Consider the following 23,462-nt stretch of genomic DNA (forward strand, 5'->3'; position numbering starts at 1 on the left):
TTGCGGTGGGTGTCTGGACCATTCGTTAATGGGTTGGATGCAGATGAGATTTTTGAAATCTAATGGATTACATATTGGGCCGGGTGCAACCTTGAAAATCCGTTAGACATACGAACCTGTTAGATTCTAAATTATTCTTAAGGAGGCATGTGAAGTAGCTTTCAGATATGTTTACGTCTTAGCATATCAACATGTTTTGACTTCGTGAACGGTAAACACAAATTAACAGTCTTAACTATATCCATGTGTAATGTTTCCTTGAGAAAATTTCTTAGCACGGTCCAATTAAAGTGATATCATGTTGGCTAATTTTTCGTTCTGAAATGATCTAGGTGTTCTTTTTTACAAGTATGGATTGATTAAATCATGTTATTGCTTTTATTTCTTTGTTATAAATTTTAATTATAAAGCAAATTAATTGGATTATCCGTATCTAATATATCCTTTCATATGTCCATTGAGTACAAATCCGTTAGATAATGGATTAGAAATTCGTAATGAATAGGATTGGATGTGGATGAGGTAAAAACCGGCCTTGCATATTGGCCCATGCTCACCCCCACGCCCATGAAACAATGAAAAAGATAAAGGGGAAATTAGGCTCAGGCCCAACCCATGGATAACCCATAATATGAGGCCCTTAATTAAAAAAAGTTTAAATCTAGGCCCCGAGTTTTTAAAAGACCTTGATACCCTTATGCATATTGGCAAGCCCATAATTAAATAAAATTTAAATCTAGGCCCAAAATTATTAAATCTAGGCCCGAAATTATTAAAATACAGTGCGAAGGTGTAAACAGAAGTTACACATGCATATGGCATGTGTAACCAGAAGTTACACATCTTTATGATATGTGTAATGCAAAGTTACACTTGTATATATATGCAAATAAATAGACATCAAAAAAAACACAAAAAAAAAAGTTATTACTTTAATATTCATTTACAATAATTTCTTAGCATGTGTAACTAGAAGTTACACACGCATCTGTTTAGTGTAATTGAGAGTTACATATGTGTCTATCTAGTGTAACTGAGAGTTACACATGCATCTGACTTGTGTATTCAGCGTCAACTCCAGTTCCAGCGAGACCATTACCACGTTTAAGCAATTAGCTTTTATGAAGTTATCTAAAACCTGAAATATAACAACAAGCAATCAGTATTTATACGATTAAAATGAACAGTACATAAAACAATGTATATTTCAGTTTCACAAGCATCTGACTAGTGTAGCTAGCGGTTACACATGCATCTGAATTGTGTAACTGAGAGTTACACATGCATATAACATGTGTAACTAGGAGATACACATTCATCTGGCTAGTGTAGCTAGCAGTTACACATGCATATGACTAGTGTAACTAGGAGTTACACATACATATTGATATGTGTACCCAAAATCAGTATGTGTAAGTAAAAGTTACACATCTAATTAACATGTGTAACTTGCAGATACACATGCATCTGAATTATGTAACTAGGAGTTACACATGCATCTGACTTAGATATGTCAACATAAAATCAGCAAATCCATCTCTAAATGAATAACACTAGCAAAAACGAGAGGTGACTATCAAGCAATTACCAGTCATAAAATAATACAGTTAACCTTGCAAGTGAATGAGAAGCTCTTAATTAAGATATCACTGCTTCAGCAGAAAGACGTTGTTAGCACTGTATTAACAGAAAGACGTTTTACAGTGCTAGTCTAGATGTACCTAAGCCATTTTCATATTATCGATGACGAAGGACATTTTAAGCAACAGAAAGTAAAGCTTCAGACAGTAATTATACTGGCAGAATAATACAAACACCTGGGAACCTTGTGCTAGCACATTAATATCGCAAAAAATGATCACACAACTGATTCAGCAGGGTATAGATATGAACCCAGGAAAACAAAATGCATGTGTAATCAGTAGTTACACATGTAAACAATAGTTACACATGCATATTAGCATAAGTTACACATACAATCATCATGTGTAACTAGAAATTACACATCTAATTATTATGTGTAACTATAAGTATAACCTGCATCTAATTAGTCTAATCTGCATCCACTACTACTCCCTACTACTAGGACTTGATGTTCTTTTCTCAATTTCATAAATATAACCACTATAACATATCCCATCAAATTAGCATGTGTAACTATAAGATACATATGCATATCCCATCAAATTAGCATGTGTAACTATAAGTTACACATCTAATTTGCATGTGTAACTAGTAGATACACATTTATTTGGCTTGTGTACCTAGAAGTTACATATTTAATTAGCATGTGTAACTACTAGTTACACATCCATAGTCTGCCAATGCTAGTTAAACGTGCAAATTGTCATGCATATGGCTTGTGTGATGTGCAGTTAAACAGATGTATGAGTTAAGTGAAACCATTCCAGACCTATATCCATATACTACCTTTCAAGAAAAAGAAGTAGCTAGTCGTAAGTAATCAAGAAGGCTTACTTGATAACGGTGTTCACTTTATCTGTCTGGATGTTTTACATCTTCTTGAAAGCATCCTTATTTTCTTCTTCTTGTTGTCTTCAATCTTCTTCATTGCGGACTCGGTGGTGAGTGGGTATTTCAGGATCTGGTAATGGTCCAGCTTGTTCCTTGGTAGTGCACTAATATATTGGTACTTGGGATTCCTTGCCTTCTGCAATGTCTTTGGCCTGTGAAATATGACTGATGTGCAGATATTCTTAGCCTTCTTCTTAATGGTTGATGCTCCAGCTTTGACAGCCTTGGAAGCTTTGTTAGCCAGCACCTTGGGGTCAGCCTTCTTAGTAACTACATGACAAGCAAATGATATCAGTACCATAGCAGCTAGAACACTTCTCATACAAATGAACAAAACATGACATCCAAAAATCAAAAACCAATGGACACAGAATAGTCAAATCTATCTCATAACTGAATAAACTAGAGCAAGTATACAAAACTTAATAGTTCACCCTTACAGAGTTACAGACTCTACAAAAAGAAGGTAAAATTAAAAATGTCACAGTTAGATAGAAGTTTCATATTAGGTTACATATGCATATACCATCAAATTAACATGTGTAACTATAAGTCACACATCTAATTTGCATGTGTAACTAGTAGATACACAAGCATGTTATGTTTTGTTAGCTATTGCGGTAATTCTATTCTCTTACGATGATTGAAAAGGAATACACAGATGCATATCTTGAAGTTTACCTTCAACAAACTCGACGGTTTCAAATTTCAGTAACAATCTTGCTCAAACAAATAAGCTACATGTTCTGTGATTCTCATTACCTTAAGTCAATCTATACTTCTGTACCTTCGCAAAAGATAGTTTAATTCAATATAATCTTATAATGCTTGTCCATGAATGCAAGTTTCTGATTTTCAATTGCTAAGACATGAAGCAAAGTATATCTTTAGTGTTTCTGTTTTCAATTACTAGGACAACATTGACCAAATGAATTTTCAGAAAAATAAGGCTCTTAATAACTATATACATTGTTTACGTGTATGTGTGGATTGCAGGGAGTGGTGGTGTTGATAATGATACCAAAAAAGTGGTTAAGCAGATGAGGATGGTGTTGTCTAGTGAGCTTCAGGTAAACATGACTCCATAAAATTTGATTGTGATTGCCACATTTCTAGGTATCTATATATGTTGGCATATGGATGTCTAACTGCTAGTTATCCGAAACCTGTAACTAGCAGGATGTGTAACTAGCAGTTACACATTCTGGGATATAAAGTTTATGTTATGTATATTTCAAGTTCTTATGAAAAGGTATATCATGCATATTAGAATGACTAGATAACATTGTTCGGCAGTTGCTTTATGGCCAGCTTGTTCTCAGTAAAGGACCATCATTCAGTTTGGATGAGGATCTAGCAGTAACTACCAGGATGTGTAACTGCTAGTTACACATCCTGGGATATAAAGTTTATGTTATATATATTGCAAGTTATTATAAATACAACTATAACAAGCTTGGTAATACCCAAATTCCACCTTCGTAAATCTAATCAGATCCACGAAATCAATCAGTTCAGCTACAAAGTGAGATACCGATCAATATAGCTTCAATTTTCACATGTTTAATATTTAATTGATTCATACATCCTAATCTAAGTATACAAAAACACAGAAATCACATCCACTCAAACCTCGATAAGATCACAGACAAGCAAAACAAACTAAACATCTAGGAATTGACATCAACTTTACATACAAACCCCAATCAAGTGCATCGATCATGAAATTAACAGTAAAACGAATCATTATCCACCTCCAATAACATGCAACTAAGTCCACTAAAACCAGATCAGAAATTATTTCAAATCCAAACAAAATCAAACCAAATCTAGAACTTCAAGCTCAAAATTCAACCTCAAAAAACCTAGATCAACCACCAAACTACCAAACAAATCTACAAAATATCACAAAAAATCAGTAGTGAGATTCTTACGCTTTTCACCACCAAAGACATGATTAACAGGTTTCTTCCTTCCCAAGAGGCGATTAATAGCAGAATGAACACCTTTTGCTGATGAAGATTTAGGTACTGACTGAATGTTGAGCAGCACAAACCTCATATGAATGTTGTTTCCCAACATTAACGAAAATGTTGATATTTGGAGTCTAGGGTAGGAAAGTAATGTCTCAACAATAGGGGTAGAAAAGTGTATGCAATTGATTTTGTATCAAAACACCACCATTAACTAGCGGTTACACGAAGATAAGACCTTAGGTGTTTTGGAAGTAATGTCTCAACAATAGGGGTAGGAAAGTGTATGCAATTGATTTTGTTTGTTTAGCCACAACAGTCATAGTATAAAAGATCAAAGAAAGGCAGTTGATAACTTAACTTAGCATGCGTAATTATGAGTTATACATGCACCTGACTAGTGTAATTGAGAATTACACATCCATATATGACATGTGTATCCAGCAGTCAATGAAAACACATATGTAACTATAACTTAAACATTCAATTAACATGTGTAACTCCTAATTACACATGTGTATACGAAAGTTACACATGCAATTTGGATGTGTAGACGCAAGTTACACATGTTGTGCATCAAAATTCTAAGACTCATACACTTGCACAATAATTTCTAAGTATCAAGATATTCATACACATTAATGAAACAACACATAACATGTCATATTGCTATAAATTTGTACACAAAGTACATCTATTCATAAAAATGTTGAAAATAAAGCAAGTTATCTAAAATTAGAAAGAAGGAATCATCTTACTTACCACTGACTTTAGATCCTCCTCCAAAACTTCTCAAATACCACCACCTCTACCACTACAACCTCCTCATCTTCCACCAGAACCTGCATATCCACCACCAACACTATTGATGAACATTAGTACCCTCTACAGTTACGATGACGACAAGTAATCACCATCAACAACAAAAACAACAATATTCTAAACGCATACATAGATTTAAAACTTGTTGATTCAATTAAAAACGAGAGAAATCTTATTGATTTTCAGATCTTTTCCCATACGGCGATTTCATTTCTGCTGCTGTTGAAGATCTTCTTGATTCAATTGTTGAATTTGCACAAAAAGTAAGTAATTAGGGTTAAAACGACATTGAAGAAATTCGATTGATTCAAAAAAAAATCAGGTTCTTCTTCTTCTCAGATCTTAACAGAATCAATTAAAATAAAAATCAAAAATCTAATCAAACATTGAACTAATAACAGTAAGAATGATTAACCTAATCAAAAACCTAATCCGAAATGATTTCTGCTGCTTCGAATCAACTGAAACTTAGATTTGATTCAAAATCTTCAAAAAACCCAATCGAACAAAAGAAAACCTAATCTGATGCATCTTGAAACCAACAAAAACCTATATTCAAATGAAATCCATTCAAAGATTGATTCGTATTGGTGATTAACTGATGATTACCTGCAAAATCGTCTCGTCTTCTTCTTCACAGATCTAAAATCGCATGAGCGGAGAGAGAAAAATAATGCAGAAGAGAGAGAAAAAGAAAAGAGAAATGAAAATATCTTCTGGGATTCCTCCTGTATAAATAGTAAAGGGTAGTTTTGTCATTATTAAAATTCGTAATAATTAATTATGGGCCAGATCTGAAGAAATATTGATATTCTGGGCCTAGTAGTATCATTTCATGAAAGTATGGACTTGACAGTGGATGATCCATTTGGTGGGGCTTCTATATGTTTGAACCCATATAGCAGGGGGTTATAGTATTTTTCACAAAGATAAAATTGTTTATCAAAATTCGAAGTGTTTGGCTTCGGTTTGTGTAGGAGCAAAGCAGAGCTCGAACCTAGAAGAAAAATGATGAACATAACAGGAGCTTCATCAAAGATATTGTTAATGGCAACTAGGGATTTCATTCACTATTCTCCTTCTCTTTCCACCATTTCATTAACCCGCTTTCGTACTCTCACATATGCATCTTCTTCTTCATCATCAGATTATTATACTGATCGTCTGGTTTCAAATCCACCTGATTTGATTGGATGGGTTAGAAAAGAAGGGGGGTTTGTTCATAAAGGGTTGAAATTAGTTGATGAGGAATCTAATGGGGTTGGTTTAGTTTCTTCTGAAGATATACCTAAAGGGGCTGACTTAATTTCTCTTCCTAGTCATTTACCACTCCAGTTTCAATCTTTGGAGTCTGGTGATGGAGATGGTGTTGATTCTGTTTTGATTCAATTATCTCGTCAAGTTCCTGGTAATTCACTCTATCTCTCAATTAAATTATTATTGCATTGCTCGAGTTTGAGTTTACAAATTAGAACTTGGTCATGAACCTTGGACATTGAGCTAGTGATTTGATTTATTTAATTGTTGGTTCAGTATGGAAATTATGAGAAATTAGAAAATGTAAAGTGGGCATTAGGAATTGTGGCTATGAACATTGAGCATTAGGGAAATTGTGGGTTTTGTTTCATATCTTCAGAAATCAATGTATCTAGTTTGGCTTCTTGTCTTAGCTAATTGATTTGTTTGGGAAGTTGGGAATAGGGTTAAGAAGTCTAATAAGCGGCTTTCATGACTAATAAAAATGCTCTTTGTGATTTAGGCATTTTTTTTCGAAGTTACAATCGCATATTACTGGCATGTTATATCATGTTCATATTAAAATATTGATATATATCTTTACTGGCATCATCGTTTTATCTGGCTTCTGTTTTCGAGCATACATATTACTACTTTCAGACTCTTATCTTATTCAGTCATTCAAATCGAACTACGTTTAAGTTGTCTTGTACTAGTTATTATTGTCAAGTGAAAGTGTGAAACTACACACTCGAAAGAATTGATCCATAAGTTATGATAAGCGCCTTATAAACACGATTAACCACAGGAGTATAAGTAGGAATGGTAACTATTATCTGGTTACGTAACTGTTATAGTCCAAAGTAGAACTTCATTGTAAAACTCATCCCCTAGGTCTACAAGTAGGAGTCATACTTTTCTAGTTTTTGCAATAAGGTTTCATAACCTCTATTTTTTGGATATTGGGCTAGACAGAGGAACTATGGGCTATGAAACTGGGTTTGAAGCTTCTCCAAGAAAGAGCTACGGTTGGTTCGTTCTGGTGGCCATACATCAGTAATCTGCCTCAAACGTACACTGTGCCTATTTTCTTTCCAGGGGAAGACATAAAAAACTTGCAGTATGCTCCTCTTCTTTATCAGGTATGAAAATCGATTCCTATAGAAGCCCTCATTTAATCTCTTCTTCCGGTTACAAGAAAAAAGATCATCCTAAAAGATACAGTAATTTCAGTTGAATGTGATTTCATTTAGTATGAGGTTATAAATGAATACTCTGCTTTGTGATTTTTACAGGTCAATAAGAGATGCAGATTTCTTCTTGATTTTGAAAAGGACATAAAACATGCACTTGACAATGTGAAACCAGATGATCATCCTTTTGGCGGACAGGGTGTAGATGCTTCTGCTCTTGGCTGGGCCATGTCAGCAGTCTCATCGCGTGCCTTCCGTTTGCATGGCGCAAGGCTGCCAGACGGCGCTCATAGTTCGATACCAATGATGCTTCCACTCATTGATATGTGCAACCACAGCTTCCAACCAAATGCTAAAATATTTCAAGAGGAAGAAACGAGAAACTCCAAAATGTTAGTTAAGGTAGGTCTTTTTCTCCGGGGTTCTAGTTTTGGTCTGTGCTTGTGAGTGTGGATGGGTCTGCAGTGTCTTGCAATTCTTACGCTGATTAAGATTGTATGTTTGATACAATGCCAGGTTAAAGCTGAAACTGATATCAGACAAAATGATCCAGTGGTGCTTAATTACGGGGGTTTGAGCAATGATTTTTTCCTCATAGATTACGGTTTTGTAGTCCCCTCAAATCCGTATGACACTATCGAACTCAAGTATGATGGGGCCTTTCTGGATGCCGCGAGCATGGCTGTTGGGATCACGTCCCCTAACTTCTCTGCACCCAAGCCATGGCAGCAACAGATTCTATCGCAGTTAAAATTACATGGAGAAGCTTCCGATCTAAAGGTTGGTCTTCTCCCTCTGGACTGTTTTAAATTGAAAACCTCTGTTGGTAAATTTTTTAACGTAGGAGTCCTAAAAAAAGAGAGTTATCAAAAGCTGGATCTATCTCACCCAAAAAGAGCACTCTTTTGGTTTCTGGATGATGACACTTTCTCTCTTTAAAATTCCCTGTATGGACACGTGTAGATGCTGGTAATTGTACTCACACACACACACACACACACACACTGCAACAGCTCTGCTAGTTGTTAGAAGCTTTTGCAACTTGGTTTTATAAAACTTGAAAAATAAAAGGAACTAGAAATGGAAGAGAAGAAGAAGAAGCATGGCTTCTTTTCTTTTTTCTCATTATAAGAAAGAAAGTAATTTTTTTATTTTATTAAGAAATAACTTAAACCTGAACCGAACCTCCTATGTCCCTGTTTGCTACTTTTTCTGCCACCCTTGTTCATTTCTGATACTGACACTTGCACCCGTATCGTTATTACACAGAATTTATATAGGATTTAATTTCATACCATTTAGGCTGATCAGATTAGTGAAAAGGATGATGAATTGATGGTGAAATCTTTCTTCTTTCTTTGAAACATTTCTGAAAGTTGTTTGTTAGGATTTAAATCATTTTATTACTCCACCAGGTAAGCTTAGGAGGTCCAGAATTGGTAGAAGGTCGTTTGCTGGCTGCATTGAGAGTGCTTCTTGCAACTGACGTTGAAACAGTTGAAAAACACGATTTAAATACTCTAAAATCGTTGTCTGTCGAAGCTCCTCTTGGGATATCAAATGAAGTAGCTACTCTGCGTACAGTTATTGCTTTGTGCCTAATTGCCTTGGAGCACTTCCCAACCAAGATAATGGAGGATGAAGCATTACTAAAAAAATCAGCTTCTCCCTCGACAAATTTGTCACTCCAATTAAGGATCCAAAAGAAATCCTTGATCATAGATGTCATGAGAAATCTTACTCGACGAGTGAAAAATCTGTCATCAACTGCCACAACAAACCAAGATTGAAGTACTTCATAGTAGTGAAAGAAAAGTCTTATGATAATTTACAAAATGCATGCAACATGTGTTGCTCTATTTGGTTATTTCCATGGTTCTTAGAATAAACTTTAGTTTCAAGGCTGTAGTCTGCTCTTCTGATGGACTCTGACATTGTGGTGTGATACTTTTTTATGCTCTTTTCGAGGGGATGCTAGCTGAATAATATTACGGTATCCAGTTTGTGATTTTTTTGCTTTGGCGTTTTGCAATGCAAAGAACCGCTTGCAGGTGACCTGTGGCGGCTCCCCCAGTGTGCTCGTTAATCCGACCACCATCTCAGCTTAGAGCACTGCTTGTGTTTCATCATTCTCGAAATGTCAGCGCATTCTCAAGAAAAACCATTGGGCCTGGACCGCCTGGCGGGAACTGCTGGGTTTCAGTTGTATTGTATAACACTATAACGTGGTAATTGACGCCTCAAGGGTGAAGAAAATGATGGTCTATGTTTGGGGAATTCTGGTGAGGTGATCAGAGCCGCTAACTTGAGCAACAGTGGATGGGCATCAGTACGGTACTACTGGCATATTTTTCTACAGCACGTGATTCCGGCCATTTTAAGCTTCAACAAACAGCAACGGAGCAACCCTTTTGGGAGGAATCTATTGAATCAAGTCATACTTGAAGGCCATGCATGATGATCCACTATTTTGTCTCGTAGTTGTACTTCCAGATCGACACTCGTTACAATCCAAAACCTAAACGGATAAAAACACGAAATTACTTACACTCTAAACTCATCTTTGTTTATTGGATAAGGTCGTGGTAGGAATAGGGTGTTAAATCGACCAGTGGTTCTTAATGAACCGACAAAAAAAACTACCAAATAAATCGTGCTCCCACAGTATTTTGATGTGGTCCCAGGTGGGCCCGCAGAGAACAGTGCGCTGATATTGTGAAAGCTTTTAGGGCGATTTTTTGGGGACGGTTCATTTCTCGGTCTGTTAAGATTTTTTTTTTTGTAAATCGACATTTTCAAAATAACAAACTGGTCTGCCACTCTGTCTCTTGTGTATTAAGAATTTCATTCCTCGTTGTGCAATCTTCAAAATAAATTCAAAGATAAGATAGAAAATTCAAATGATCACTCGTTAAAAAATAGACGATCTATAGCATACCATATTGTCACAAGCAAGCGACGTGTTTTTTTATCATTTTTGTTTAATGGCAGTTGGTAGTTGCAGAAATGACGACTCTTAAAGTTTTTCAATTGACAAAGAAAAGTAAAAAACAACTTCGTTTGTCTTCATTTGCAACAGGCTTGTAGTAGTACATTGTTTGCATTATTAAAGTGAACATCCATTCGGTAACTTTATGTTATCGTCTTCAGAGTTGTTAATATGCAGTTTCTAAGAAAAATCGCACCATGTTCGTGATACTCGATATTGTAGTGAAATGGAGTAGTACTTTTAACGTAGCTCACCCTATATGTCATCTAGCATGATTATCATTTGTTATTAGCACACAAAATTTGATTTTCTTGACGCTGGATTGGTTGTTCTTCCGTAAGGAAACTTTTATGAACCTGGTAGCTCACCATCAAACATGCAATCAAAATAGTATGATTCTGCCTCTCTCTGAGGATATATAGGCACATGCATGCATGTGCAAGAGCATTTTGCGCGAGATTATATTAAGAAGTGTAAATGATGAACAAGAGTCGTGGGTAGGTAACAAGAGAAATTTCGTATGACTTGCAGAAATTCATGCAGGAGATCACGGTTGCACCTTTTTTACAGTCGTTCAATAATGGATGCCCCTAATACTATTCTGCAAAAAACTGAACTCTAAGTCCGTAACCCCTAAAACCAGCTCCAAATGTCCCATCTTGGACTGTCGAACCTTCACTATAGTAAAATCCCAGCGAAGCAATAAAACAAACACCGGCATCATTTCCTCTTAGTTTCCCTTTGTGACCATCGATATTCGATGCCATTTACACCCATATGACGTCGGACAAAGTCAGGTTATTAAATAAACCCGGAGTTTTCAAGATGACCTCATTTCAAAGTTGGCTTTATCGAATCCACCCTCTCGCATTCGCTCCTCTCCATCCACACACTAGATCGAATCGTATTCGTGTACGAGATAACCATAAGGGCCCAAAGATCTCAATAGCTCCTTTGTTGTTGTTCCATCAAAGCTATATTCTAACTTTTCTTTTTGGCACGAACAATATTCTAACCTCAACGAACCACGGTCATGAAAATACTTTTCAACAACCCAATCGGCAGTTCTATATATTTTACAGTACTAATCAAGGTTTTAAACATGGACCACGTTTGGGTTTCCAATCTTGATGTTTTTCTTTTTCTATTCAGGCCATTGATCCGCTGACCAACCAGTATATTGTTTTGCCTTGGTGATCATGCACGGGCATAATGATGATAACATTTCTAATGTGCGACTGTGACTGGCTCTGGCCGGTGCTCATTCCAAAAAAGTTGATCACGATCATCTTAGTTTGATAAGTCTAAATTAAAATTCTAAAGCGGTAGAATCTTTTTGTGGTCAAGCAATTGATAGTTCATCATACTTCCATTTCTAAAACTGGTCCTAACGCATCAAAAAGTGTTGGAATTTTGTTTCCAGTATGTGGTAAAAATTTAAAGTTGTTTAAGGTCAAGCCCGTCCCTTGTGGTCATGGTCCGCTCATATATTTGTTAATCTGATTTGTCACTGTCATTAACCTAACCCTACCACCTCACGACTAATCATAAATTAGCAATAGTTAAACTACCTCGCATAGATAATATTTGAGTTCACTCTTAATAAACTTCAGTCTACACGCATCATATTAGTGGTGAACATCACAATCATTACCAAATATGTATGTTTATTCTAATAGAAAGTAAATATGAATACCATTATGTGGCGTGACTTTCTTCAAGAATTGGTCGATGATAATAGCCAAAAAAAAAATGACGACACTTGCTTCTAGTTTATATATTGCATGACGACTTCACGCATCAACATCACCAAACAAAATATGTATACCATCCGTAAAGTTATTGAAGCTGGGTGTAAGTTGCTGCATCCTACCAGGTTGAAAAATCAAGTAACAAGAGAAAACCATTGGCACATTCTGTTGTTTTCTGTTAGGCCGTAATCACTGTTGTATGTTTATCAGTGGTGAAGAAAATTATTGGCCAGTGACATCAGAGGAAAAGAAGATCATGTCGAACTCATTTTTGGAGATGAGGATGAGGTAATGAAATTGACAGCCGCCATCAGGAACAAACTGAGGTGGGTTTCAGTAGTATGGGCATGTTTTTCCACTGCACATGAGTCCGACCATTTTAAGTTTCAACAAACAGCAACCTTTATCCGAGATGAATCCAGTCCTACTTGAAGGCCATGCATGATGATCCACTATTTTGTCTTGTATAAGTTACTTCCACAATATCCATCCAAATAGAAGACCTTATAAAAATACTGCTGATAAGAAATTACGTGCGCTCCTGCACTCAATCTTCATTATAGGATAGTAGTAGCTGCATAATGCATTTGTCTTGCAGATATGCTGATTATTGGATATCATAAGTCAAGTCAATTATGTTGACTTGACCTTATTCTGTCATTAACTGTAAGTGTGTGAAAGACCCGTATGTCTTGTACTATGTGTCATTGCCTATTAAAGGCATATGATTGTGTCTGTAAGGGTTGACGATTTATGTAATAACACTACAAAGTTTCTCATGGTATCTTTGGGTCTGATCCAGAGGACCTGATTTTTCTTTTTCCACTACACAATCTTTTACAATAATCTTTTCAGTCAGTGTGTGAATTCCATAATAATCTTTTCTCAATAATCTTTTGATTCACTTCAATAATCCTGTTATCGATAATCTTTTTCAGATTAAGAAAACAATTTAGGGTTCTTCATAATCTATCAATATTTTTTGATCTGCAATTTGTTCATGTCCGCTGCTAATCCTCTGATTGTATACACAAGACGGAAGAATATGGATGCTAATGATGGTAATTTTACTATTCCTTTTACAAATATTGGTAATTTTATCTCAGAAAAATTGGATTCTTCAAATTTTCTTATACGGCGAGATCAGTTCGAGTCGATTCTGTATTCTGCTTCTTTATTTGGGTATGTGAATGGCGATGAGGTAGAACCTGCTAAACAGATCTTAGTTAATGGAGATTTTACTTCAAATCCACGGTGGGTCTCCTGGAAGAAAGCTGATTCTTTTGTAATGAGCTGTTTAAAAGTAACTTTCACACCTTCGGTTTCTGCTGATATATTGGGTTTATCAACTGTTAGACAGATTTGGTCTTATTTAGAAGTGAGCTTCAAGAATCAATTCATGGCTCATAAAAGTATGCTTAGAAATCAATTACATAGTTGCAAGAAAGGTAATGCTTCTGTTCAAGATTATCTTCAAAATATTAAATGTATTGCTGATTCTTTAGCTGCTATTGGTGAAAAGGTGTGTGAGTCAGATTTGATAATGTATGTGTTAAATGGTTTTAGAAGAGATTATGATAATTTTGTGATTTCTGCACAAAATAGAGAAGTTCCTTTTATCTTTGATGAGATTAAACCACGATTATTAAGTCATGAGCAATGGCTTACTGAACAACATCAAGTTACCAATTCAGCTTTTGATGTTCAACATCCTTCTGGTTTTTATTCAAGAAATGGTACTAATAATAACAGTACTGGTAATGGTTATGGGAGAGGAAAGAATAGAGCTCCAAGGGGTAGTAATTTCAACAATAATAATACTAATACCAACAAGAACAATAACAATTCAAATTGGAATTCTTCTGGGACTGCAAATGGAAGGAGAGATTACTCTCAGGTGGAATGTCAGATTTTCCGAAAAAGGGGTCATTATGCTAGCAGGTGCCATTTTAGATACTATCCACCACCATCCTCTTCAGCTAATGGTTCTGCAAATGTGGCTCAGCGACAACAGTTTCAACCACAACATGGTTTTTTTTCTATGGAAGATATGCATTTTTCAAATCATTATGTTCCTTCTACGTCTGAATCTCCACAGTGGCTAGCTGACTCAGGGGCTACAACACATATGGCTGGCAATGATGGTCTACTTCATCATTCTACTTCTTATAAAGGCAAAGATTCAGTTCAAGTTGACAATGGTAAGTGTCTTGTTATTTCTTCTACTGGAACATCAACTATTTCAACACCTAAAACTAGTTTCAGGCTAAACAATGTTTTGTTAGTACCAGATATGAAACATGACTTGTTATCTGTTGCTAGGTTTACTAGAGAGAATCATTGCTACTTTAAATTATTTCCTTATGGTTATGAAATTAGAGATTTTGATACTCATGTCTTGCTTGCTCATGGAAATGTAGTTAACAATTTGTATCCTTTAAATCATTATGTTTTATTTCCATCTAAACAATTTGTCTTGTCTGCCTCTTTGTCTGCTCCTTCTCAAGTTTGTCACGACAGACTAGGTCATCCTTCCAATCTTATTATTCAAAAACTACATTCTTCAAAACAGATTCTTTTGTCAACTTCTCCTTCTTCATCTTTATGTCATCCTTGTCAACTTGCTAAAAGCAAGAAATTGCCTTTTGTTTTGTCTCCTTCTCATGAAAATAAGCCTTTATCTCTTGTACATTGTGATGTATGGGGTCCAACTGTTTCCTCTTTGAAAGGTTATAGATACTACATTTTTTTTATTGATGATTTTAGTAGGTTCAATTGGATATATCCAATGGAACTTAAGTCTGATGCCTCTCAGTGTTTTTCTCACTTTAAAAAACATATTGAGAATCAGTTTTCTACAAAAATTATTTCTTTTCAAGTAGATGGTGCTGCTGAACTTGTCCAAGGACCTTTTAAATCTATTCTTGAACACAGTGGTATTAAACTTCGTATTTCTTGTCCTAAAACACCAGAGCAGAATGGTCTAGCTGAAAGAAAGCATAGAAACATTACTAAAATGGGTAATGCCTTGTTGTTCAATGCTTCTTGTCCTAAAGAGTTTTGGTATGATGCCTTTTTAACTGCTTCTTATTTAATCAATAGAACTCCTACAAAAGTCTTAAATTTTAAATCTCCTTTTGAAGTTCTTTTTGGAATCAGTCCAGATTATTCTTTTCTTAAATTTTTTGGCACTATTTGCTATCCTCATCTAGCTTATGCAAGAGCTGATAAACTATCTCCTAAAACTGTCAAATGTATTTTTTTTGGGTTATAGCTCTTTACATAAAGGGTATAAATGTTACAATCCAATATCTAAAAAGTCTTATATTTCAAGAAATGTGGTTTTTGATGAAACTCAATTCTATTTTTCTAGTTCTTCATCTGTGAGTGATGATACTGTTTCTATTTCTTCTACTCATAATTCTTTACCTTCTCATAGTCCTTCTCTTCTTGATTCTTACCTTCTCAGAGTCATTCTCTTATTGATTCTTCTTCTATAACCACTATGGTTACTAGGTCTCAGAGAGGAATTTTAAAACCTAAACTTTCTCCAGATTATGTTGCTCATTTTTCTTCCAAATATCCTATTTCTTCTGCCTTTACTTCCTTGTTAACTACTTTATCTGGGACCAAAACTTTTAGGCAAGCTATGAGTATCCCTGCCTGGCAAGTCTCTATGAAAGATGAATATGTAGCCTTAAGAAATAATGAACTTGGGATTATGTAGCTCCAGAGCCATATATGAATATTTTGGGATGTAAATGGGTGTATAAAATAAAACAAAAACCAGATGGAACAGTTGATAGGTTCAAATCAAGATTGGTTGCCAAGGGTTATGATCAACAAGATGGAATAGATTTTAATGAGACTTTTAGTCCAGTGGTTAAGGCTACATCTGTAAGAGTAGTTCTATGTATGGATTTATCTTTTGATTGGCAAGTAAGGAAGTTAGATGTGAGTAATGTTTTTTTACATGGGTTCTTAAATGAAGATGTTTATATGACATAACCTCAAGGCTTTATCAATCCAGATTATCCCTCTCATTTTGTTTGCAAACTAAAGAAGAGTTTATATGGATTGAAACAAGCACCTAGAGCTTGGTTTCATAGGTTTAGTACCTTTTTGATATCTTATGGTTTTAAGAAGGAAATTTCAGATAATTCTATGTTTGTATACTTCTCTCAGCAAGGTATACTTATTTTGTTGCTGTATGTTGATGATATTTTGTTAACTGGCAGTTCTTCAGTACTGATTGAAAGTTTAATTACTTCTCTAAAAAATGAATTTTCTATGAAGGAGTTAGGAGATTTAGGTTATTTTCTGGGTATTGAAGCTGTTAGGAGTTCTGATTCTATTGTTTTAACTCATAATAAATATACTTTGGAATTATTGTCTAAGTCAAAAATGCTTGACAGCAAACCTTGTGATACACCAGTTGCAAAAGGAGCAAGAGTGTATTTATATGATGGTATTATATTGGATGATGCTAGTGAATACAGGACAGTTGTAGGTAGTCTACAATATTTGACTTTTACTAGGACAAATATTTGTTTTGCAGTCTGTCACAATTTATGCATTTCCCAACAGATGTTCATCTTCAATTGGTTAAGAGAATACTCAGATATTTAAAGGGTACAATGGGTCTAGGAATTACCTTGAAGAAAGGAAATTTACAATGTTTGAAAGCTTATACAGACTCTGTCTGGGCTGGTTTCCCTGATACTAGAAGGTCAACTTCAAGGTATGCAGTATTTTTGGGTGATAATTTAGTTTCTTGGTCTTCTAAGAAACAACCAATTGTTTCTAAGTCCTCAGCTGAGGCTGAGTATAAGTGTATGTTTGTGACTTCTGCTGAATTGAAATGGCTAGTAGATTTGTTGTCTGAGTTACATGTTTCAGTCACTCTTCCTACTTTGCTTTACTGTGATAATACCAGTGCTATGGCCTTAGCTTCTAATCCCGTTTTTCATGCCAAGACAAAGCACATAGAGATTCAGTATCATACTGTAAGGGAACTGGTTGAGCAGGGTTTCTTACAACTTCAGCACATTGCTAGTGAAGCTCAGATTGCTGACATCTTTACCAAAGGGCTTTATTTTCCTACTTTTTCAAGATTATTACATTCTCTTATGCATACTCCTCTGCAGAATACTTCTTCTATGCATAATCATTTGCAGGATACTCAGTTACAAAATACTTCTTTTAGCCTTACAGAGTTATAGTTTACTTAATATTTCTCAAACTGATTGTGTGTGTTTTTATCAGTTTGAGGGGGTGTATTGGATATTATAACTCAAGTCAACTAATATTGACTTGACCTTATTCTGTCATTAATTGTAAGTTGTGAAATACATGTGTGTCTTATATTCTGTGTCATTGCATATTAAAGGCATATGATTGTATCCGTAAGGGTTGACGATTTATGTAATAACACTACAAAGTTTCTCACTGATTCTTGAAAGTACTGCAAATGACAAAGAAAAGTAAAAAATAACTTTGCTTTGTTTGTGTTCATTTGTAGAATTCTAGCTAGTGGTACGTTATTTGTATTATTAAAGTAAACATCTGATTCGATACTTTATATCTTCCAGAGTTGTTAAAATGCATTTTCGAAGAAAAATCGTGCCATGTTCGTGATGCTCTTTTGATGGACTCGTTTAATATTTTTAAGGACTTAGCTCACCCGTATGTCACCGAGCATGATTATGTTTAGTTTTTTGCCCACACAAATTGATTTTCCTGATTGACCCAAAAAAGAAGTCCCACAGAGTTGCATAATTTTGATGTTGGAATGGTTCTTCCCATAAGGAACTTATATGAACCTGGTAGCTCACCATCAGACATGCAATCAAAAGAGCACATGCATGCATGTGCAGAGAGAAATTCTTTACCGTTCCTTATGACTTGCAGAAATTCATGCATGAGATCACGGTTACACCTTTTTACGATCGTTCAGTAATAGATGTCCCTTAACTTACTGGGGCATGAAACTTTGTCGACGTAGTTGCGCATGAAGCTTCAGTTTTTAATTTATGAAATTAAGGGTCTGAGGATCGTGACATTCTGTGGAGTTATATTACATGTCTGCGTTCTAATCTCCGAACTTATTTGGACTTGTTATGCTTGGGCACTTAAATAGCATGTTTGCTCTGCGACTCTGCCCTCATATAGGCAGTTTCCATTTTAACCAACATCCACAAAAGGTCCTTTTGATTTTGATTTTTTTTTGATAGGAAGAGAAGATTTTATTAAGATTTGTAGAATATACAGGATACTACCGGTGGCAGTAAGATTACAGAATTAAGTAATGAGAACGCCTCGCAACAACCCAATTGGCATTTGTATATATTATTCACCAAGGTTTTAAACATGGACCACGTTGGGGCCATTGGTCCATTGACTAACCGGTATAGACAATGTATTCCAACTACTCTTTTTGCCTTGGTGATCTTCTGTATGGGACATAACGATGACGACATTTCTATGGGGCGCTTGTTAATTTTGTATCGGCATTTCACTGCTTACAGTGTAGCAACAGATAGCTCTTAGAAAGTATCAAGCGTGTCTCTAAATGTCATGGTTCGAGAAATTTAATTGCAAGTCCTGACGTTTTTGTTTATACGATATGTCCTTATCATTAACGTAACATATTACCTCAAAATTAATGTTTTACTAGTTAATTGTAAATAGACCTCATCACCGTAGATTGAGTCCACCCAACACGTGGTATACACACAACATTTTGCAATCATACTAGTGGCAACATCCGGAAACGTAGGTCGCAATTAGGGCTGCACACTAACCGAACCGTAACCGCAACAACCGAACTGTAACCGCACCGAACCGATGATCCAACGATCGGTCACTTTTTTTCATTTTAATAACCGTTAGATTTACGGTTCGGTCAACGGTTCTACCCATAACCACACACTAACCGCACCGAAAAACCGATTATTATAGGTCCTTGATTTATTTCTATTCTGATCAATCCTATCCGTCTAAAAAGAGTAAACCTAGACTATATAAACTGGAAACCCTAAAATTCTAAGCAGCTTCTTCATTTTTCATTTCTCTTCACTTCCTCTCACATATTGGTTCTCTCCAGTCGCCTCCTCCATCACCACCAGTAGCATATAGTCGCCGCCTCCATCTCCATCAAGACTCAAGAGCACCACCACCTCTATGATTCACCAAGAACACCATCAACAGAACCTTCATCTTTATTCAATCGAACAACCGCTATCATAATCCAAGTTTGGAGGGTTATTTTCTATGGATGTTTTCCTGTGATGGATATAGTTATTTTTGATTTTTTTCTTAAACTTAGTTGATAAAAAACCCTAGTTTTATGTCTGGATGCATGTATTAATCTTGAATAATGGTGTTTTTTCTTTTAGATTGTTGAAGTAATCAAAGGAGTCTATGAGTAATAGCTTGGGTTTTGATCTGAATGTTGAACTTTATGTTGTTGTTAATGAAGGAGGACTGCAAAGGAGAAAGAGAATAACATATTGAATTTAAATCCAGATATTAAATTTAATAATGATGAATAATTAAATTTGAATTTGTAAATTAATGTTCAATTAAAACTGAATACCTTGCGTATAGTAAACAAATTTCCTATAGAATTATTTTTCCCTTCATTAGAACAGGTAGAAGTGATTTATGATTGGCATCGGTTAAAACCAATTGAAAAACCGTTTCAACTGTCCTGAATCGGATCGGTTTTTAACCGAACCGATAGAAATACAGTTCAGTGAGGGTTTCAAAAATGATAACCGCAGTGGCAACGGTTAGGTGAATGGTTTGGCATGTAACAACACCGAACCGACGTTTGTGCACCCCTAGTTGCAATCATGACTAAACGCACACGGTGCCGTCGACTTTCGTCGTGAATCGGTGTGAATGGTGATAGCATCCGACACGGTGCTTGCTTCTAATTTATAAATATAAATACATTTCGATGGATCCTACCGTGTTGAAAATTACCACAAATCAACACTTAAATTTGGTCGATCATTTTTTTTTTTGGTCAATCAACAATTTCAGTTTATTCAAATCAAAATGTGATTACGTGATCGCTTACAATAATAACAAAAACATCAAAAACAAGATAATATGAACCCTAATACAATTGAAGATATAAATTACAGGTAAATCGTGAAGAAAAAGAGCCATATACCTGTTTATGGGTAAAAAAATGTTTCTGCTGGTTTTGGTAAATTTGGGTGTGTAGATGAGAAACGAATCTAAACCTTAAACAAATGCATTGCACGGGAGTACTTTAGATTCGAGAGATCAATTTGTACAATCCTGGCCTAAACATAGAAAAGGTCGTCCCAGTCTTGCTTCGGTCACAAAGTGAAGGAGAAGGGTTGGTCTTAGGGAGGGAAGCGAAGAAGGTGTTGAAACCAGAATGGTTAGTTCTGAAGGTGTGTCTATTTTATGACTTGTATCAGAATATGGAACTGGCTTGCGGAATGTAAGCTATCAGTTCTTTGGTGTTTTTCGGGATACTGTGTTGTTGTTAACCAAAACTGTTACCCTTTGGTTGAAATAGGTAGAACCTATTTATACAAGTCATATTGAATGCACCCTGATCTCGTAGAAAGTGGAAATGATTGAGTGATGGAGAAGTGGGGTAATGTGTATATGTCAAAGACCACGTTCCCACTATGAAGAAAACAGGTTAGTTTACATCCACTACTTCTTTCCGCCACTAACTACCCCGCTTTCTTACACTTTCTTATAATGAGCATGTTGCACGCCGCACGCTGTAAACCGCCAGACCAATACCCTGATGAACATCCCCCAGTATGTGACATGTTTGATGTCTCGAGTATTTTTGTGGAAAACGTGTAGCAGATTGCTATGTGTGGCAAGTCAAAGTCATGAGACTTGCAGGAGAATAGCGTGTGATGTTATTAGACTTGTCTTAGTTGGTCGCCTAAGACTTGCCACAGGCCTGTCAATTCTATGGAGAATTTGGACGGCTGAGATCGTAACTCATGAGAAAGGGTGGCCATTGATTATGGCCACATTCTGTTGGCCCCCGATGATAGCACAGTGACGCCATTGGCATGTAGTGCATGCCAGTGACACCATGGCATGGTTGGCATAGTTAGCGCATGCCGGTGGCATGGTGGCGCAAATAACGCCTGGTGTAGCCATGGCCGCTAGATTTTGGCACATTGGTGTTAGACCCAAATATGGCTTGACAATATTAATTCCAGTTGCCACATCAATCCCAATGCTCTGGGTAGCATTACTACATGCCAATGGCGAACACGTGTAGATGCTGGTACTTGTACTCACACACACTGCAACAGCTCTGCTAGTTGTTAGAAGCTTTTGCAACTTGGTTTTATAAAACTTGAAAAATAAAAGGAACTAGAAATGGAAGAGAAGAAGAAGAAGCATGGCTTCTTTTCTTTTTTCTCATTATAAGAAAGAAAGTAATTTTTTTATTTTATTAAGAAATAACTTAAACCTGAACCGAACCTCTGATACTGACACTTGCACCCGTATCGTTATTACACAGAATTTATATAGGATTTAATTTCATACTATTTAGGCTGATCAGATTAGTGAAAAGGATGATGAATTGATGGTGAAATCTTTCTTTTTTCTTTGAAACATTTCTGAAAGTTGTTTGTTAGGATTTAAATCATTTTATTACTCCACCAGGTAAGCTTAGGAGGTCCAGAATTGGTAGAAGGTCGTTTGCTGGCTGCACTGAGAGTGCTTCTTGCAACTGACGTTGAAACAGTTGAAAAACACGATTTAAATACTCTAAAATCGTTGTCTGCCGAAGCTCCTCTTGGGATAACAAATGAAGTAGCTACTCTGCGTACAGTTATTGCTTTGTGCCTAATTGCCTTGGAGCACTTCCCAACCAAGATAATGGAGGATGAAGCATTACTAAAAAGATCAGCTTCCCCCTCGACAAATTTTTCACTCCAATTAAGGATCCAAAAGAAATCCGTGATCATAGATGTCATGAAAAATCTTACTCGACGAGTGAAAAATCTGTCATCAACTACCACAACAAACCAAGGCTGAAGTACTTCATAGTTGTTCTATTTGGTTATTTCCATGTTCTTCTTAGAATAAACTTTAGTTTCAACTTTCAAAGGTTTGAAATTTTCCGGTGGACTTTAGCTGAACCGTCTCAAGGTATTGGTAGTTCTTTTGAAATGTCTGCTTTTAACAACTTTCCACTTGGTGATATATTTTGATTTGTTACCTTATATATGTAGTCTGCTCTTCTGATGGACTCAGGGATTTTAGTGTAATACTTTTTGATACTCTTTTCGGGGGGATGTTAGCTGAATAATCTTATGGTGTCCAGTTTGTGATTTTTTTGCTTGTGATCTTTGGCGTCTCCCCTAGTGTGCTTGTTAATCCGACCACCATCTCGGCTCGGAGCAATGCTTGCGTTTCATCATTCTCGAAATGCCAGCGCATTCTCAAGAAAAACCATTGGGCCTGGACCGCCTGGCAAGAACTGCTGAGTTTCAGTTGTATTGTATAACGTGGTAATTGACGCCTCAAGGGTGAAGAAAATGATGGTCTATGTTTGGGGAATTCTGGTGAGGTGATCAAAGCCGCCAACTTGAGCAATAGTGGATGGGCATCAGTACGGGCATATTTTTCCACTGCACGTGATTCCGGCCATTTTAAGTTTCAACAAACAGCAACCCTTTTGGGAGGAATCTATTGAATCCAGTCCTACTTGAAGGCCATGCATGATGATCCACTATTCTGTCTTGTATCTGTTACAATCCAAAAACCATAACCTAATCTGATAAAAACACTACTTGATAAGAAATTACCTACACTCTAAACTCATCTTTGTTTATTGGATAAAATCGTCATATGATACTCGTCCGTGCACGCTCTCATCATACACTAGTCACCTTGAGCCCAACAATTTGTACATACTTTCTTGAAGAATCATTTT

The 23,462-nt window shown here is 36.0% G+C and overlaps 2 protein-coding genes across 3 annotated transcripts; one reads left to right on the forward strand and one right to left on the reverse strand.

Annotated features, from left to right (window-relative positions):
- Positions 1-1,024: 1,024 nt before the first annotated feature.
- LOC113273823 (60S ribosomal protein L23A-like) lies at positions 1,025-5,583 on the reverse strand. 2 transcript variants are annotated; one of them, XM_026523422.1, is made up of 3 exons: positions 4,470-4,597; positions 2,479-2,805; positions 1,025-1,138 (listed from the first exon to the last, which is right to left on the reverse strand). In XM_026523422.1, exons 1-2 carry the CDS (start codon positions 4,594-4,596, stop codon positions 2,492-2,494), a joined length of 441 nt encoding a protein of 146 aa, XP_026379207.1. In that variant the 5' UTR covers position 4,597; the 3' UTR covers positions 1,025-1,138; positions 2,479-2,491. The 2 variants fall into 2 exon arrangements, 1 of the variants encoding a protein (XP_026379207.1); XR_003322626.1 differs by lacking the exons at positions 1,025-1,138; positions 4,470-4,597 and adding an exon at positions 5,271-5,583 and having other exon boundaries at positions 2,486-2,805.
- A 690-nt stretch (positions 5,584-6,273) lies between these two features.
- Positions 6,274-9,776, forward strand: LOC113275343 (histone-lysine N-methyltransferase setd3-like). The gene is made up of 5 exons (XM_026524822.1): positions 6,274-6,738; positions 7,542-7,708; positions 7,862-8,161; positions 8,276-8,539; positions 9,175-9,776. Exons 1-5 carry the CDS (start codon positions 6,339-6,341, stop codon positions 9,547-9,549), a joined length of 1,506 nt encoding a protein of 501 aa, XP_026380607.1. The 5' UTR covers positions 6,274-6,338; the 3' UTR covers positions 9,550-9,776.
- Positions 9,777-23,462: the final 13,686 nt, after the last annotated feature.

Source organism: Papaver somniferum, chromosome 4, assembly GCF_003573695.1.
Source record: "Papaver somniferum cultivar HN1 chromosome 4, ASM357369v1, whole genome shotgun sequence".
In the NCBI taxonomy this organism is placed as follows: domain Eukaryota; kingdom Viridiplantae; phylum Streptophyta; class Magnoliopsida; order Ranunculales; family Papaveraceae; genus Papaver; species Papaver somniferum.